At 58.8% G+C, this 17602-nt stretch overlaps 1 protein-coding gene across 5 annotated transcripts in view; it reads right to left on the bottom strand.

Annotated features, from left to right (window-relative positions):
- Nucleotides 1–344: 344 nt before the first annotated feature.
- PDGFRB (platelet derived growth factor receptor beta) overlaps nucleotides 345–17602 on the bottom strand; it is a 36584-nt gene continuing 19326 nt past the window's right edge. For all 5 annotated transcript variants that reach the window (XM_026510757.4, XM_026510756.4, XM_057312255.1 and 2 more), the window contains 17 exons: nucleotides 17344–17536; nucleotides 16542–16657; nucleotides 14898–15021; nucleotides 14354–14565; nucleotides 12220–12314; nucleotides 11196–11328; nucleotides 10547–10651; nucleotides 10099–10209; nucleotides 8948–9107; nucleotides 7762–7922; nucleotides 7098–7216; nucleotides 6717–6839; nucleotides 5875–5986; nucleotides 5337–5436; nucleotides 4713–4818; nucleotides 3634–3866; nucleotides 345–2298 (listed from right to left, as the gene is read on the bottom strand). In XM_026510757.4, the coding sequence (XP_026366542.1) occupies nucleotides 2133–2298; nucleotides 3634–3866; nucleotides 4713–4818; nucleotides 5337–5436; nucleotides 5875–5986; nucleotides 6717–6839; nucleotides 7098–7216; nucleotides 7762–7922; nucleotides 8948–9107; nucleotides 10099–10209; nucleotides 10547–10651; nucleotides 11196–11328; nucleotides 12220–12314; nucleotides 14354–14565; nucleotides 14898–15021; nucleotides 16542–16657; nucleotides 17344–17536 (2369 nt within the window). In that variant the 3' untranslated portion in view covers nucleotides 345–2132. The remainder of the gene's footprint in view (nucleotides 2299–3633; nucleotides 3867–4712; nucleotides 4819–5336; nucleotides 5437–5874; nucleotides 5987–6716; nucleotides 6840–7097; nucleotides 7217–7761; nucleotides 7923–8947; nucleotides 9108–10098; nucleotides 10210–10546; nucleotides 10652–11195; nucleotides 11329–12219; nucleotides 12315–14353; nucleotides 14566–14897; nucleotides 15022–16541; nucleotides 16658–17343; nucleotides 17537–17602) is intronic.

The raw sequence follows: 17602 nt of genomic DNA on the forward strand, positions 1-17602 counted from the left end.
AGCCAAAGCACATGGTGGGGCAGGGCGGGGGCTGCAGGAGGGGCTCAGGCTTCTCAACGGGAGCCTGTGAACAGTCCAGCCTGTCCCAGGGCCAGGCACTGCAGAGCCAATAGGGCCTTTCCATTTCACACTTTGGGAAGCTGAAGCCCGAGGTCCAGGCCATCCAACTGCTAGCAAGTGGTGGAGGGAGTGTGCAAACCCCATTTTACAGGTGGACCTGAGACGCCGAGCTGAAGGACCCTGTGTGGGGACACTGTGGCCAGAGCTCAGCCCCATCTGCCTCACTCCACTCCTGCCACCTCCCAGGCACGGGGACCTAAACCCTCGAGAGACCACGAAGTCCATGAGTGAGAAGCACCAGGTTTAATATTAAAATCTTTCTCTTAAAAAAAAAAAAAAGTACACAGATAGGAAAATTTGATGGCATATAAAATAGCACTTCTGCTGTATAAATGTGAGTTAATGTGAGTCCTAAAAATACTTGTAAACCTAGGTGATTACATCTTTGGTACCGTAGTGAGAAGCCCCTCCCTCTCCCGGCCCAGCAGAGGGGGCTGGTGCCCACTCCTGGCTCTCCTGCCAGCAGTCTTGGCCACGGCCCTCACTCCCTGGCACCCCCGATGCCCACTTAGCGGGGGTGTAGTTGGCAGAGAGAGTGCAGTGAGCGGGCCTGGGCAGTGAGTGAGCCGTACCCCCGGGTACTCCCTCAGGGACCAGGCAGCTGCTGGGTGAGAAGGCAACCCCCAAAGTACCTGCCTCTTGCACCCCTCTCTGGTTCCCTAGAAAGGCTTCTTGTACTTTCTGGGGGCCTCCAGGAGCCCTCACTGTCTACGATGTCTGTGGCACAGACTCGGACAGCAGGTGCTGGAGAGCAGACTGCATGCACGAGGGTGTCTGATCTGCCCTCTCCGCCTCCTTTGCTCAGGAGGGCTCCAGAGGTCACTGTGGGTCTGAAAGGGGCCCCATAGTCTTCCCATGGGGCAGCTGCTGGGGGCTTTCCAAGACACTGGCTGTCACTCCGAGTCAAGACCTGGGCAGCTGGCCTTTTGGGACTTGCTGGGGGTCTGGGGATGGGGCACGGCTCCTGAATGCCCAGAGTGTGATGCATGGTCTGGAATGTGCCCAGACCCCAGCTGACCCCTAGGACGGAGGTTTGGAGTGTTTGGCTTTGCTTCTTCTGGGCAAGTGTGCCACCCCCTGGAATATTCGAGAATGTTAGTGCCGGCAGGGCACCAGAAGTCAACGAGTCCACCTTGCTCATTTTTCAGCAGGGCGAACAGGCCCGGAGAGGGTGAGGAATTCCTCCAAGGTCCCGTATCAGGTCCAACGCATATCTTGATCTGCACATGTGGACATTTCTCGCAGGCACATCCGCACGCTCGTCACAGATGTGGGGCCCGCCTGGCCCTGGAGACTCTGGTGCGTGGAGTAAGACTGGCGGTGATAAGGAAGAAGAGCCCGGCACTTACAGGGCAGGGCAGACATGGACACCAGCACTTGTACAGCGAGGCGCGCCCCAAGTGCCTGGGACAGGGGCTGTGGGCCAGAGCGTCCTGGACTTGGCTCAGCCCCCAGCATGAAGCGTGGATGGCCCCAGACCAGCTCGGGCCTGGGAAGGCGGAGATTGGCATCAAGGAGAGGTGGCTTCTGGATGAATATCACTGTCCGAGGCCAGGCCCCGGCCCAGCCAGGAGCCAGGGATGCCGGGGTCTCTTCCCCAGCTCTTAGGTGGATGAAAGTGCGAGGAGAAAGCTACAGCTCCTTGAGGAGTAGCTGGCCGAACAGAAGAACGTTAATTCATACCTCCTGAACCCCGAGAATCTCTCTAGGGATTCCAACTTCCCCGCCTGTCAGCCTGGGAGAGAAGCCCAGATTCCGCGTCACCGGGCCCTGTGCTCCCATCCTACAGATGGAGAAATTAAGTGTCCTGGGAGAACCCTGGCTCCCAGTCACATGGCCTCTGTGACCCCCCGCAGCCCTCTGCCTCCTAAGCCAGCCCAGTGGCCGGGGTGCCACATGCCAGGGGCAAACGCTTTCTAGAAAGTGACGGCTGATGGGAGGCCAGGCCAGGAGGCGCTGGGTGCTGGGAGGTAGAGGGGGAGCTTCGAGTGGGGCGGAGTGGGGCCAGCCCCCTACAGGAAGCTGTCCTCCGCCTCGGCCCGAGGCCCAGGGCAGCTTGACTCCAGTGGCGGCTCCGGCTCCCCCTGGGGCTCGGGCTGGGGCTCGGGCTCCTCTTGGGGCTCCAGGGGGCTGTCGCAGGAGATGGTAGAGGAGGTGTTGACCTCATTCAGGGTGGAGCTAGGAGGAGAAGGCAAGTGAGTGAGGGGCTGGGAGGGAGCCACAGGAAGACGAGAGCAGTCTCCGGAGCTTTCTGGGTGTTCAAGCTTGCACCATGCACCTCACAGCCTTCGGTTCGTTGTATCCCCATCAGGACTCCGCGAGGCAGACGCCGTGAGGGAGGGGCCGCTCAGAAGTGGTGTCCGGGGCCTGCATCACACACCGGGACTTGCCCGCAGCACATTCAGTGGGCTCGGGGCTCATTCGTCACTCATCGGCACCTCCGTGCCCCGCACTCCTGAGGCGCTTGCGATCTCACCCAATTCTCCGACGACCCCCACATAGGGGGGCGCTACAGTTTTCATTTTAGGGAGGACAGACACGGAGGCTCGGGGAGCGGAGGCAGCTTGCGTGAGGGCGTGGAACAGGCCAGCGTTCACACCTCAAGCTGTCCGAGCTCTGAGCTGGACCCCTCTGCACACTGGCTACCTGGGGCCTTGCCACCTTTGCTCCAGCGGAAGACGGAGAGGGCCTCCCAGTTCTTGGGGGCGCTCCGAGTGCCCATGGAGACACGGAGGCCACAGAGACCGGGCCTGGCTGGGCCTCATGGCAGCTGGGTCACAGCTGGAGCTGGAACCCTGCCCGCGGCTGCGGCCACTTCACCGTAGAGTGGATCTGGTTTGGGGGGGAGGGGGCGTCTGGCCTCATGGGGGACCTTCCTCTCCAGCTGAGGGAAGATCGGGTCTGAACATGAAGTCCAGGCAATGGCTGGCCTTCCTCCAGCCCCGACCACTGTAACTTCACCACATCCCAAAGGCGAAAGAGAAACACGAATCTCCTTCCCAGTCAGAATTCTGGCCTGAACTCCTGCGGGCACCAGGCATCCTACAACCACACCAGGCTCCCGGGGGCCCTCAGGACGTGGTGCTGGAGAACACAGCACAGGCCAGGGCTGGTGATGATGACTCCAGAGTAATACACAGGGTGCTGGGGATGCTGATTGGATTTCCTACTCCTCCTTAGGGCCTGGATAAGGCCTAGGGACAGGAGCGAGGAGATGGCCTATGGGGCTACTTTCCAGGAAACCGCTACCCTACAAGTAAGTCCCAGCTGTTCTGTCTCTTACCAGCCTGCGCTTTCCCCCTGAGGTCATCAGAAGTCAAATGAGTTCAATTCTCCCTTCTGCTCACTGCCAGGAATCAGTACTCACCCCAGGTAACTGACTTCTAAGGCAAGCCTGGCAGCATGAAGACAAAGACAGACAGACAGACAGACAGACAGACACACACACACACACACACACACACACACACACAGAGCACACTATTGCCTTGGGCCTCAGGCCAGAGTGGTTACCTGGCAAGGCTGGGAGAACTCTCCAGTGGGCCCTCATCAGCAACCTCAGGTTTGGGGTCAGGCAGGGGGATGATGTAGTCGTTGTCACCCTCGTTGGGCTGCACAGCAGTGTAGAGGACAGAGCTGGTGTCCAGGGGAGATCGGAGGCCATGGAAGCCAGGCAAGCGGGCTTGGGACCGAAGGACGGCTGGGTGGTCGCTCCTCAGAAACTCCTCATCCACCTGCTGGTACTTCTGCTCCACGGGGAGGGAGACCCGGAGAAACAGGGATGACGAGACCAGAGATGCCCGTGGGGATCCTCTACCATTAGACCCTGACCCGCCCCTCCTGCCTCGTGTGAATTCGACAACTGGTGCTCAGAGGGGAATGGGAATTGCCCAAAACCACACACAGATGCCAGATCCCAGCTGGCATCTCACGAGAGGAGGGGACAGTCCGCAGACTAGTGCCCGTGACCCTAGCACTTCCCCTACTTCCGAGTAGACAGGTGTGGGCTCTCACCTTGCCTCAACCTCCTTCAGTGCAGCCTCAGTTTCCCTAACTGCTAAATGGTGACAACCCAATCCATCTCACTAGGCGCTGAGCTGTGACGAAACGTGGGTGGGAGCGTGGTTAGGAACGGGCCAAGGGAAAGGGGACGAGCGTCGCCCCTCCCTGTAACTCCCTCTGGTGGACAGGCCAGGTTTTAAGGCCCTCCTGGCCCCATTCGCCTTGACTGAGCCTGCAACAGGAAATCTAACCATTATCAGCTGGTCAGGCCCTTAGCGGACAGGTAGCCTGAGGATGTTCGACTTCTGAAGGAGCCCCAGGCCTTGGCATGGGTGCAAAGGCATGAGGAGGGATGCAGGATGAAGGGGGCTGTGGGCACCAGCTCCCACACAGGACTTCATTTCAGAAACGCTGTGCTGTTAAAATAAACTCCACTCGCAGCCCCAGCCCACCCCTTACTAGCACCAGTAGGGAAACTGAGGCCCAGGAAGGTACAGGGTAGTCCCTCAAATACCAGCATGACACACAGAGCCTTGTACCCCATGTCTGACCTCTGGACCAGAACTCTCCAATTCGGTGCCTCGACATACCTTTTTGTAACCCTCGCCCAGCAGCCTCTCAAGAAGCAGCACCAGCTGGGAGAAAGGAGGCCGGATCTCAAACTTCTCTTCCCAGCACTTCTGCATGATCTCGTAACTGGGGAAAGGCACGGAGGGGCTCAGGGTCTCTGGCTTGAGGTCTGCTGCCTCCCAGAACCAGGTGAGCAATGAAGGGAGTTGGGGAGGACAGGTGGAGAGGGACTGTCTTTCCCATTCCCTTAGCAGGCCCTCCCCCCACTGGTGGTTGCATGGGGTCGACCCCATCGGTGAGCACATGGCCCAGGTCTGGCTGGTAGGAGTTTCCATGGCCCTCAGCTCAATGGCTGGCTCTGGAAGGGCACGTGACTGCAGCTGAGCCCTTGACAGTCAGCCTGGGGCCTTTTGCCCAAACCCTGGTGAAAGCAGCGAGCAGGTAGCCATTTGACCTGAAAACGTGGCAGCACCGAGGAAAGCAGAGCTGGGCACAACCAGAGATTTCTGATGACAGCATCTGAATGCCTAGATCCAGCTATGAGGTTTTTCTAGATCTCTGAACTCATGTATTTTTGCCTTCAGCCAGTTAAGGTGGATATCTATTGTTGGCACCCAGAAAGTCCCCCCCCAGGCTCCACTCACATCTCGTCGGAGGCGTGGGCAGGCTGGGCCATGCGGTACCCTCGCTTGATGGCGTTATAGAACTGGTCGTTCATGGGCAGCTCTGGGTAAGGGGTGCCACCTGCAGGGAGCAGAGACAAGAACACACAGGCTCAGAGGTGTGGGGAGAGTGGCAGGTACCCTATTCTATGGGACAGAGGGAGGCACACCAGCCCTAGCGGCCTTGACACTGAGGAATGTGAGCCCCCTTTAGAGGCTCTGGACAGAGACTGCAACCGTCCCCAGACTCAGAGAACCAGAGAACACCAGCATCAAGTAGGCTTTTTGATGTCACTTCCAAACCCCTCCGTAATCAGCTGGGGAAGCAAAGAGACCCAGAGAGGGCAAGGGACTTGCTGAAGTCACAGAGCAGCGAGAAAGCGGCAGAGAGCTGTGACTTGAACCAGAGCCCTGACCCCTGTCTCCGAGCCTGTCCCACAGCCCCAGCAGGCTGGAGGCGGCAGTGGTCAGGGAAGAGGCCGCGCTGTGCCCCTGAGGGCTGGGGGGAAAGGACGCGTACCCAGGGTGAAGATCTCCCAGAGTAGGATCCCGAAGGACCACACGTCGCTCAGGGTGGTATAGAGGCTGTTGAAGATGCTCTCGGGAGCCATCCACTTCAGAGGCAGGAAGGTCTGTGGGAGGGCAGGACGGTACCAAGTATAAGGAGGGCCAAGCCCCACTCTGCCCCTGGGGCGTTCCCGCCCCAGCACCTGATGCCCCGGGCCCTGCGAGCCGCCTCTGCAAGCATGCGGAGCCCACACCCATCCCAGTACTGGCCAGAGGACTGGAAGGCCATTACCCACAGCTGGTGACATGGCGCCCTTATCCCTGAGCAAGGGCCCCAGGGCCTGAGGCCCCTCACAGAACAGCCCCTCTTCCTCACCCCAGCTGGGGTGGTAGAGAGCAGGGAGCCAGAGACATGCCAAGTTACCACCCAGCTCAGACCTAGCCACCTTCAATCTCTGAGAGTCCCTCCTGCTCTGGGATTCACTGTCCCCTTGTGGAAAGTGGGAACATGAGTGGCAGGCAGGATGGTCACATTTTAACCAAATATACGCTTGACCTGCTCCCTTTCGACCTTTCCCAGGACCCATTACAGCTGGTCCCTTGGCCCCCGTCATGACAGGTGAATCTGAGCCCCTTACGACATTAGCGTCTCCACCCTCCTCCCGCCCTACGCACAGCTAGCTGGTGGCTTCCCTTTCTGGACCTGTACACATGGCCGGCAGGCCAAGCCTGTCACCGCTGGACAGGGCTGGTCACGAGGAGCTCTGTCCTGATGTCCCACATGCCACAGCCACACTGACCAGGAGAGAACCCGCTCCCGGGGTCGGAGGCACACGGGTCAGGCGAGGTACTCACGCTGCCTTTGGAGATATAGTTCGAGTCTCGCATGATGTCACGAGCCAGGCCAAAGTCACAGATCTTGACCAGCTTGCCCTCACAGATGAGCACATTTCTGGCTGCCAGATCTCGGTGGACACACTGGGTTGGGGGAGATGAGAGCTGAGGTCTTGGGGGCAATTACGGGGAAAGACCCGCCTGTCTAGGGCTTTGGGGAAAATGTACCACTGCACAGGTGTGAGAGGCCACACAGGGGAGAGGGGCCACACGGTGAGGGTGTTCACTGTCCTCACCCACCAGAGGGGACGTAGCTGCGCTGTGGAGCTGTGTCCTTGGAGGACCCTGGCTGGCTGGCCCACCTCCCCATGACCCTCCTCTGCCCACTGTGACCGCACGTACGTTCTTGGAGGCCAGGAACTCCATGCCGTTGGCCACCTGGTAGCTGAAGCCCACGAGATCCGTGTAGCTAAGAACTGGGGACTCGTTGATCAGAGTTGCCCGACAGGTCCTCTCAGGAGCTAGGGGAGAACGGAAGTTCACGTACCATCTCGTGTCTCCACATGGCCCACAGAACCCCTGCCCTTTTGCTCATGGAGGCTGACCGTCCAATACAGGTAGTTACTGATCCTCTAAGGCCCCCCACAAAAGGAAAACAATTCCCAAGTATCTAACGTAAACCTCTCCTACCTCAGCGGTGCTCTCACTGGCCAGCAAAGCCTTTGACATTAGCCCCGGGCCACCTTGGCTCAGCCTGACCTGCCTGCTTCTCAGGGACACTGGGGCAGCCTGGGGCCTCCTCTGTGCCCATGCCCCGGGAGGCCAAGTACTCCCCCAGCCCCAACTCCTCCCACTCTGGATCCAGAAACAGAGGTTCACACTGGGGCTCCATCCCAGGGCAGCTTTGGGCAGGTGGCTAACCTCAGTTTCTGCATCTATGAAATGGGCACAAGGCCCCCTTCCTCCCAGAGTTGTTGCCAGCCTGGGCATATGAAAGGCTTTGATAAGAATGCGCGACTGCATGGGGGTGGGCGCTGTGCCTAGGTGAGGATATGGGCGCACCCACCAGTGGGGACGTAGTTGTCGTAAGGGGCCATGTAGCTGGAGGACTCGATGTCTGCGTATTTGACGCCTCCTTTCATGGCCAGCATGGGCACGTAGTCCACGGACTCATCCTTGCTCATGTCCATGTAGCCGCCGTCGCTCTCCCCGGGCAGAGACACGTGGCTGGGGGACAGAGGACCATCACAGAAGGAGGGGCCACGTGCTTTCCTTTGTCCTCCCTTCCTGTCCCTGCTCACCCCTAGGCCCCACAAGGCCCTGTCACTCCTGGGTTTTCTCTCTCCCTCTGCCACTCATCTTCCTCCAGCCTGTCACAGCTTGAACGGCCACGCGGTGAGCCCTTGCGACCAGCCCGTGGGGCCCTAAGCTGGGCAGCGGGGTGCTAGCATGACATAAGACCCGGTGTGCGTCCTCGGGGAGCTCACGCCTAGGCGTGATCACAGCACCCCAGCGCGAGGGTCGTGAGGAGGGCAGGTAGCACGCTGCCTTTCTGGAGCCTCCACAGCACCATCCGGGGGCGATGCCCTGCAAGGGCCCAGCCACAGCCCAGAGCCGGCAAGGAGTTGCCCTGCTGCCTCGGCCGGCGGCGCCAGCTCCCCCGGGAGCTACGTGACCACACGTGCTTGTGTCTCTAGAGGCAGACCAAAGACCGGAAGGAACTCGATCCAATGCTGGGGAGGACAGGGGTGAGTTTTCAGGTCTTCTGGTGATTTTCTGAAGTTCTTCTTGTCTCCGCAATAAATACAACTTACTTTTGTAATCAGCCAAAGAACTAAGAAAAGTTACTTTTGGAAAAGAAGAAAGACGTTGCATTGTCCACGGGGCACTGGACGGACCGGGGCACTGCCAAGGGAGGGGGCCAGGGCCAGGAGAGCTCCAGCAGCTCCCTGTGGAAGGAGGGCGTCACGACACAGGAGCCGTGGGAGGGGTCTGGGGGTCCCATCACAGAGCGCTCAGCACCGGGCCTGCCCCCCTCCCGCAGACAGTCTGTGGGGGGCGGCCAGCCCCCAACCTTATCATCCCCACAGGATGACGCCCGGTCTGGGGTGGCCGAGCCCGGGTCGCAGACTGACTCGTGAAACAGCCCTGCCTCCTAACCCATCCCTGCCCACCCTGGCTTCAGCTCCCGTCCCGGACGGCGAGGGAGTGAGCAGGTGCTCCTCGGGGCTCCCCGAAGCCTCCTTGGGTACCTGGGCAGCGGGAGCCCGCCGGGCAGCGCGTTGCTGTAGAGCTCGGCGCTGGGCGGGCGGCGCTTGTCGGGGCAGCGCTGCAGGAAGGTGTGCTTGTTGCGGTGCAGGTAGTCGACCAGGTCGCCGTAGCGGCAGTACTCGGTGATGATGTAGATGGGTCCTGCGGGGGGACAGGCTCAGGCACGGCCCCGGGGCGGGGGGCCCCGAGGCTAAGGACGGGCTGCACCTTGTAAGATGGCCAGGAGGCTTTGGCGGCAGGCAAACCCCGTTCTTTTCCTGCCTCTGTGACCACGAGCGAGATACTTACTCTCGCTGAGCTTTACTTTCCGCATCTGCTAAATGGGGCTAATGCCACCCACCTCCGTGAGCGCTCCTAAGATAATGCCTTTGCCAGCTCGGCCCGGGGCCTGGAGTGTAGCGAGGACACCCATAGGTGTTCAAACTAAAGCTTCCGCTGGAGCCCGGTACATAGAGCAAATAAAGGCAACTATTTATTGTTACTGTTTAAATCCAAAGACGGTACGTTTGCCGGAAATCAATCAGTGGGAACTTGAAGAGATTGATGAAAACAAACATTTTGAAATGGGTGATCTTGCGGACGTGAATTGGCCTCTGTGTGCAACTCACTTCTGTATTTTAGTTTGATTGCACAATACTGAGGAAAATCCCAAATCTCACAAGAAGCAGCTGCAAACAATGATAACACTTCTTTTTTTTTTTTTTTATGGCCCAACTCGCAATCAGAGCTTCAGATAAACACACTGGCTGGAGAGCCCTCATTCTGTGATCTGAATGAAAGCAGCCCCCCGTCAGCATGCTGGTGGGCTCCAAGTACAGGGACGTAACTCAGCTCATAGGGGCTGGGATTTATGAGTTTGTGGAATGTATGGCGAAGATTTTAAAAAGTCAGAGGACCCCTGGGTTTGGAAACGGCCGCTCTGAGGAGTGCTTGGGCCCTGAAGGTGGTACGAGTCCGTGAGTTTGTAAACCCCACCCCCATCTGGGTCTCTGAAGGGAGGGCACCAGACAGGGTGCGTGCAAACCCTCCAGCTGGAGTGTGCTGTTGTCCGTGGACTGAGGAGGGGGTGGGGAGGGGCCAGGCCTGGGCTGCTGGCATTTTCCAGAATGCTCCGGGGGCGTGGTTTTGGTACCTCCTTTGGTGCAGGCCCCCAGCAAGTTGACCACGTTCAGATGGGGCCCGAGGTGACTCATGATCTTCAGCTCGGACATGAGGGCCTGCTTCTCGCTGCTGCGGGCTGTGGCTGAGGGGGAAACAGGGCCTCAGGCCTGCCCTGCCACCAAGGCCCAAGGAGGCTCTTCTGCTCCACCCCGTGCTCTAAGACCCAGAGGGCCTGGGGCAGTGAGGACCCGCAGTAGGGGGAGGAGAAAGAGGATGGGCGGAAGGTCAGGGAGGGAAGGAGGTGCCAGGAAGGGGGGCAGGGTGAAGAAGCCTCTTAGCCAAAGTAGAGTCTGGCCACCAGGTGACTGCACTGCCTGTGCCCAGCAAATCAGAACCAGGGAGCACCTGAATGGGGGGGCAGGGGGCAGGGGGACTGGGGGGGCCCAGATGTGAGGGAGGGGCAGGCTCCCAGGACTCACATTTCAGCATCTTAACCGCCACTTTCATCGTGGCCTGCGAATGGCTCAGGCCGTGAGCCGTGGCCTCTACCACCTGGCCAAAGGCCCCGGAACCGAGGGTGCGTCCTGGGATAGAGGTGATCCGTCAGCTCCTGGCCCACAGGAAACTGCATCCCCCACTCTCCCTCAGGTCAATCCCTCAAGCTAACCTGGACTTCAGATGTTCCCCACAAGGAGTCTCCTAAGACCACAGTGTTTTGCAGCCCTTCCTGGTGTCTCTTCTAAGTCCTGCCTGCTTTCGGGTCCATCTTTAGTCCCTGGAAGCCTTCCTCCCACCCCAAAAGGGAGCTCAGCTCCTCTGCTGAGCTTCAACCTTCCCAGCTAGACTAAGCACAGGCCTGACATGCAGCTTGTCCTCGATTAATACTTCCCCTCTCGCCACAAAGGGGTTCAATTTCACATAGTCACAGGATCCTAGCACCTCAGTGCTGAACCGTCCCTGGGGGATCATCTTGCCCCATTGCACGGAAGGGGGCACAGACGGCCAGAGAAGGCAAGACAGCAGCCCTAGGTCTCGAAGCTAGTCATGGCCAGGCTGGAGCACACCTCAGACAGTCTTCCCACCCGCCTCAAGGCCCCAGACCGCTGCAGGAGGGCTCCCTGGACTGACCAAGCACAAGCTGGTCCCGCGGCAGCTCCCAGGTGGAGTCGTAGGGCAGCTGCATAGGGTCCACGTAGATGTACTCATGGCCGTCGGAGCTCACGGATTCAATCACCTTCCATCGGATCTCGTAACGTGGCTTCTGCAGGACCGACACCGGGGATGGCTCATCAGAGGAGCCCGCTGGTCCACAGCCCCTTATGGAACAGGTGGAGCAGGAGACCCTGAGGCCCGGAGAGGGGCAGAGGCATATTTGAAGTCACACAGCAAGTGGCCGATAAAGCTCAGCTTTTTGGGCTCAGTGAGAACAGGTGCCGGGAGGCCCCAGCTCAGCGGTGGCTGAGGAGCAGCTAAGAGCCAAGCGCCTGGCCCAACAGAACCTCCTGGCCAGCTTCTCAGGGCCCTGGCTGCTTCCCGGACGGGAGCAGAGGGGCAGGCAGCCCTGGGAAGTGACATAAGCGAGGGGCGCTCAGCTCGCCGTGGACAGCCCCTCCCCATGCGGGGTCACTCGCCGTGGGAATCTCAGAAAGATGTAAGTTTACGATGTGGAAATCACAGGATGTTGGAATCATAGGATTGGAATCTCAGAATGATAGAATCATGGGTGCTGCAATCCTAACTCAGGAATCTTAAAACGTTGGGATCGCAGAATGGTGAAGCCTCAGAACAGAACCTTGAAATTACACGTGAATAGGATTAGAATGCATTTCAGGAGAAGCCTGGGAGTCTCTGGGGGTGAGAGCTGGAAGAACCCTGGAGCCCATGTAGTCCACCCAGAAAGTGCCTTGCCCTGTGGCTGGGAGGGGCAGGGCTGATGTCCGAGCTAGATCCAGGAAGACACAGTAGAGGTAAGGGTCCCGGGGGGGGGGGGTGCGGAGGTGGGGGTGGAGGCAGCTCTATATCATTTTACACCCCCACTCTGTGCTGGGCTGGGACGTAACCAGATCCCGCAACAGTCAAGGGCACCTGGGGGTTCCATGTAAAAAAAAATAGCGTGCCAGTCTGCACCCACTAGGCACGGCTGGGAGGTTACCTTCTGCCAGAGCATGACGAGGATGATGAGGGAGATGATTGTGAGGACCACCAAGGCCAGGATGGCTGAGATCACCACCACCTTGAAGGGCAGAGCTGGAAGCAGAGACGAGCTGGCCATAAGCAAACAGGGAGCTGTGCAGCTCCCCGGCAGTGCTCCCCTCCCCCCACCGCTGGTACCGCAAATCCCCTCCCTCCACCAACCAAGGCCTGTGATGTCAGATTCTCAGCCCCTCCCTCAGAGCCATACCTTCAGGCCCTCCCATAAGAACCCATGGCCTTCAGTATCAACGGTTCTCAGCAGTGATAAGGTGCATCCTCCAGGGAACAGGGGTAACTAAGTAGGGCTAACTCTGGGCCCCCAGATCCCAAGTCTCCTCCCTAAGGCTTCAGCCTCTCTGCTGTACAACTTCCCATTCTCTTCCCCTCCCTCTGCACCCACCCTTGCCAGACCTTCATCTCCCCTACCCTGCCCCACCGTCCACCTATGGGGTTCCCAAGAAACTTGTTCCCTCTTCCTCTGTCCTCCACTTGCCCCTCTCAGCACCCCTGGGGGCCCTGTCCATCCTCCTCAGGGTCCCAGACCAACATCACTCCGCCCCTCCCTCTCCCCACCAGGTCACACATCCCAGGCCTGGGAAGGAAGTCTGAATCTTAGAAGGAGTCATCTGAGTAAGAAGAAGAGGCTTCGTCCAGCCATGGTAGTGTCCCTGCGGGCTGGTACGCGCCTTCCCCCGCACGTGGCATACAAAAGCTCTACCTCTGTCTGCTCCGGGCTGGTCTGCAGGTGCCCACCGGCTCGGGGGTACGTGCACATGTGTGGGAGTGGGAGATAACCCCCACCTGTCCCACCACAGGGCAGGGGGATGGAGACAGCTCTGAGTGCAGGAGGCTCGTGTGTGTGCAAACCCACCAACCTCCAAAGCCCCTCACAGCCTTCAAAGCTCTGCTTGCCCTGGCTTCTGCCTACCCCTGCAGCCCCTCCTTTACCACTCCCTCCCCTTTATCTCTTTATCTCCCTGCTCCAGCCCCTGAACACACACATACTCTGTGCCCAACCGTGCTGAATGCCTTTGACTTCTCTAATCCCATTTTGCCTCTGGGCTCTCGCATAAGCCATTCCCTTTGACTGGAACACCATTCCTTACCAGGCTAACTCCCAGGTATCTTTCAGGTTTTGACCTAAAGCTTTCTTTTTCCAGAACACTTTCCTGAATCCCCCAGCAGGGCATGGAGCCCCTCCTCCCTCTAGGCTCCTCCCCCCTGCAATGTACTGCCCCCTACAGTGGGACGGCCTAGTTCCTTGTCCGCCTTCTCTCTGGACTGAGGGCCCTGGAAGGGCAGGCTTCTTCTCCAGGGAGAAAGAGGAAACGAGTGAATAGACAAAGAACGAGCACAGAGGGCAGGCATGCACGGGGACGGCAGGCAGCAGGAGCGTGCAGGCGCGGGCACACGCCATTCAGGTGCACCGGACATGCGTGGTGTGGCAGGCGTCTGTGCGTACAACACTGTGTTTGCACGCTCTCATAGACGGGGTGCTGCCGCTCCACGCTTACAGACGTGCACCATGCCAGTTTGCACACGCGCACAGGAATTGTACGCGCACCGTTTGCACCCTGGTGTGGGGATCGTGCACGCGCACGTACATGCAGACACACGCTCGTGGGTTCACACACATGTCTGGGGATTGGGCGTGCTCTATACATGGTTTATACACATGCACTCGGTGGGTTCCCCCAAAGGCAGATATCGTGTGCGCTTGAGGACATGCTTGCAGACATACACTCCAGCCTTACACGAGTATCTGGGGCTCAGACCCTCTTCATTACGTGCTTTACAAATCTACACTGGGCAGGTCTGCACCTGTGTCCAAGGATCAGGCCTGCTCCTGTTCACGGCTTAGGACGTGCGTCCGGCACACAGACACTGCAGCCATGGCACAGACGTAGACTCGTGGGTGTACACATGCGTGCCAACGCTGCGCTGTTGTGTAAGTGCACAGGGGCAAACTCTGGTGGGCTTCTCGGGGCACCCGAGCGCCCACAGGCACGCTGACTCACAGGCACAGTTCCAAGTAGGACAGGGTGGAGGCGGGGATGAGGGTCTTCAGGGGCCACCCAGGCCGGAGGACTCACAATGCGGCACCACGGTGACCTCCTGCATGTCGTGTCCCAGCAGGTTGTGCAGAGTGCAGCGCACTGACAGCGGCTGATCGACACGGCGCAGGCGCAGTGTGCTCACCACCTCGAACTCCTGCTCCTCGGGCCAGTACGTCACGTTAGTCTCCAGCTGGCTCTCCTCCTCCGAACTGTTCCCCAGCGGCGTGGGCGGCAGCTCACGCGGACATCTGCCAGGAGAGCCAGTCGGGTCAGCTTCCAGTCCCTAATGCTTCCCGCGGCCTGGTCCTGAGCTCATTCCTCCTGTGGCCCCTCGACTGACCGGCAGGGGGCGCCCCTACTCCAGAACTGAGAGCCCTGGATTGCAAAATCCACTCCCTTCATTTGGTCGTCTGAGTCAAGGTAAGGAAAAGGGACAGTTTCTGTCACGCAGAGCATCTCCCAGAAGCCACATCTTCTAGGGTGGGGCTCTAACCTGGAACGGCTTGCCCAGAGGAAGGGGATGGACTAGATGCCCTCCGCTGGGGTTACCCTGGGAGATGGAGGCCCTGGGTCTGCTCACCTTTTGAGGTCGCTGCAGGTAGACCAGGTGAGGTGTGGCTGGGGCATGCCCCTGCCGCGACAGCGGACTGTCTGCTCCCCGCTGGCAGGGTGGTTTTCACTCAGCTCCAGCACACGGACAGGCACTGTGTGGAGAGGGCAGGAGGCCAGGAGGTGGGGAGAGGTCAGGAAGGACAGTCAGTGAGAAAGACCCTCAGGGAGGACCAGGCCAGGGTCTCCCCTGGGGGGAGGGGAGCTTCAGGCTGCAGGTGAACATCAAATACCAGGAATCACTGTGTGAAAACTGACAGGTTCCCCTTCTGGATACTTCAAAGGGAAAGCCTCAGTAGGGTGCTAGTCTGTCTCTAACACCTCCCTGAGACTCGCTAATCTTCCCTTTTAGAAAGACAGAGCAGGTCTGAGGGTCAGAGAAAGCCCTGGGAAAGCAAGAGCACGCAGCTAGAATTTAATAGCATTGCTTTGTTTTCCCAGAGTTTATTTTAGTGGTTGCTTTATATTTATGACATGTGATGCTGATTTTCCATCTACAATTGAGAGGTTAAATTCTCTTTCAAAATAAATTTATTTTTAGAAAGTCAATTGACAAAACAGTAAGTCATTAGTGTGTCATTCCCCTGCTCAAAACCCTGCCATGGCTCCGTGATTTCAGTCACAGTAAAAGCCAAAGTCCATACAGGGGCCCGAGGGGACCCACACAATCTGTGCCCCCCCCCCACTACCAGGTCTCAGCTCCGACCTCATCTCCCACCACTCTCCCCCTTCTCGGTTCCAGCCACACCGGCTTCTCTGCTGGGATTCTGCCTTGGTACTGCTCGGCGGGCCCTTGCCCTGCAGAACCACTTGGCAAACGCCCTCACCTTCTTTTTTTTTTTTTTTTTTTTTAAGATTTTATTTATTTATTTGACACAGAGACAGCCAGTGAGAGAGGGACAGGCAGGGGGAGTGGGAGAGGAAGAAGCAGGCTCCTAGCAGAGGAGCCCGATGTGGGGCTCGATCCCAGAACCCGGGGATCACGCCCTGAGCCGAAGGCAGACGCTTAACGACTGCACCACCCAGGCGCCCCATAAACACCCTCACCTTCTTGAAGCTCCACGAGGCCAATTTGATCAGGCTCTTTAAAATCTGCAACCCTCACCCGCCTCCCCACCCGTGTCCCCTAAACTCTCGATCCTCCCTACCCAGCTTTTTTCCCTTTCGACAGCACTTGTTACCTTCTTCTGTGTCATTTGCTGGTTCTTTGCCCTACTGTTGACTGCTTGTCTGCCCCCAGCAGGAGACAAGTGGCGCCAAGGCCGGGCCTCAAGAACCTTGAGCAGACTGGTGTTCTGTTGCTCAATAAATATCTATCTAACGAGTAGTCTAGTATAAGGGTATGTGAGAAGGACAAATCTGGGCACTAGTACATGAATGCCTGAGGTTTTGGGAACACCAGTGTAGCCCAGTGGCCTCCTTATACAGCTTGAGGCCCAAAGAGGGGATACGCCGAGTTCACACGGGAGCAGAAGTGTTGGAGCTCAGCCTAGAAGCCACCCTCCTGAGTCCTCGGCTCCCTCTCCTGCTCCTTCTCCTATGGGCGGGTGGACAGGGTAGGAAGGGAGAGGGAAGCGGGGCGGGGGTGGGGGAGGCAGGGTGCAGCACTCCTCACCGTTGACCTGCAGCTGGAAGGAGAGCTGGGCCTCCGCGTCCTCATGGAAGGCCCGCATGGTGTAGCAGCCCGCCTCGGCCACCTTCACCCGCACCAACGTCAGTTCTGACACGTACCTGCAGAGCATGACAGGCTTAGCTGCCAGAGAGGGAAGAACTCTCACAGTTCCCCCCCACCCTCCTTGTACAGAGGAGAGAAACCAGGCCCAGGGAGGGGCAGGGGCTTCCCAAGGTCACGCAGGTGTCAGTAGCAGAGCAGAGCGGAACTCACGCCAGTCTCCTGAATCCCCACCCATTGGCAGCTGGCTCCACTTAGCTAAGGGGGGGGGTTGAGGAGGGATGAAGAGGGTGGGGGAAGCACCCTTTCCTTCCCCCTCCACATCTCACTCCTGCAGAAAGGCCTGACATGGCTTTATCCACACAGACCACCTGCTCATCTCCAGTCTCGGGGCCACCATCCATGCATAGGTGGTAGTGGCCTGCCCGGGACCCTCTTCCCTGATCATCTGGACTCTTTCTCCTCAGCTGCTCCCGGCTGGCTCCACCCATCACAAGGACAACTAAACATCTGGGTGATCATCTGACCGGTGTCTGTTTCCCCCACTAGACAGGAAACTCTAGGAGGGCTGGAACAGTCTATTCGGATCCCTGCAGCCTCCCCAGTGCCTGGCACGGCGCCTCGCACACAGTGGGCTCTCAGGAAGGGTGGTTCTAGGTGTGTCCAGCGGCTGAAGGCTGTGAGCTGCCTGGCAGCTGCAGAGAATAACGTCAAGAATGGAGTGAGTGGCTGGGCTGCTGCTCACCGGGTCTCAGACACATTGCGTGTGGACAGGGAGATCTCGCCTGCGCTGGAGTCGCCTAGCGTGCGGTTGTCCTTGAACCACATGACAGTAGGTGGCGGGTAGGCCTCGAACACGACCTGCAGAGTCCGGCTGCGGTGCAGCTCCGCGAATTGTATGGCGTCCAGCTCTCCCAGCAGCCGCACGTAGCCACTCTCTGCAAGGGGCAGCTGTCAGGGGCGGGGCCCCGGGGGCGGGGCTAGGCCCGACTACCAATAGGACA

Source organism: Ursus arctos, unplaced genomic scaffold, assembly GCF_023065955.2.
Source record: "Ursus arctos isolate Adak ecotype North America unplaced genomic scaffold, UrsArc2.0 scaffold_15, whole genome shotgun sequence".
Classification (NCBI taxonomy): domain Eukaryota; kingdom Metazoa; phylum Chordata; class Mammalia; order Carnivora; family Ursidae; genus Ursus; species Ursus arctos.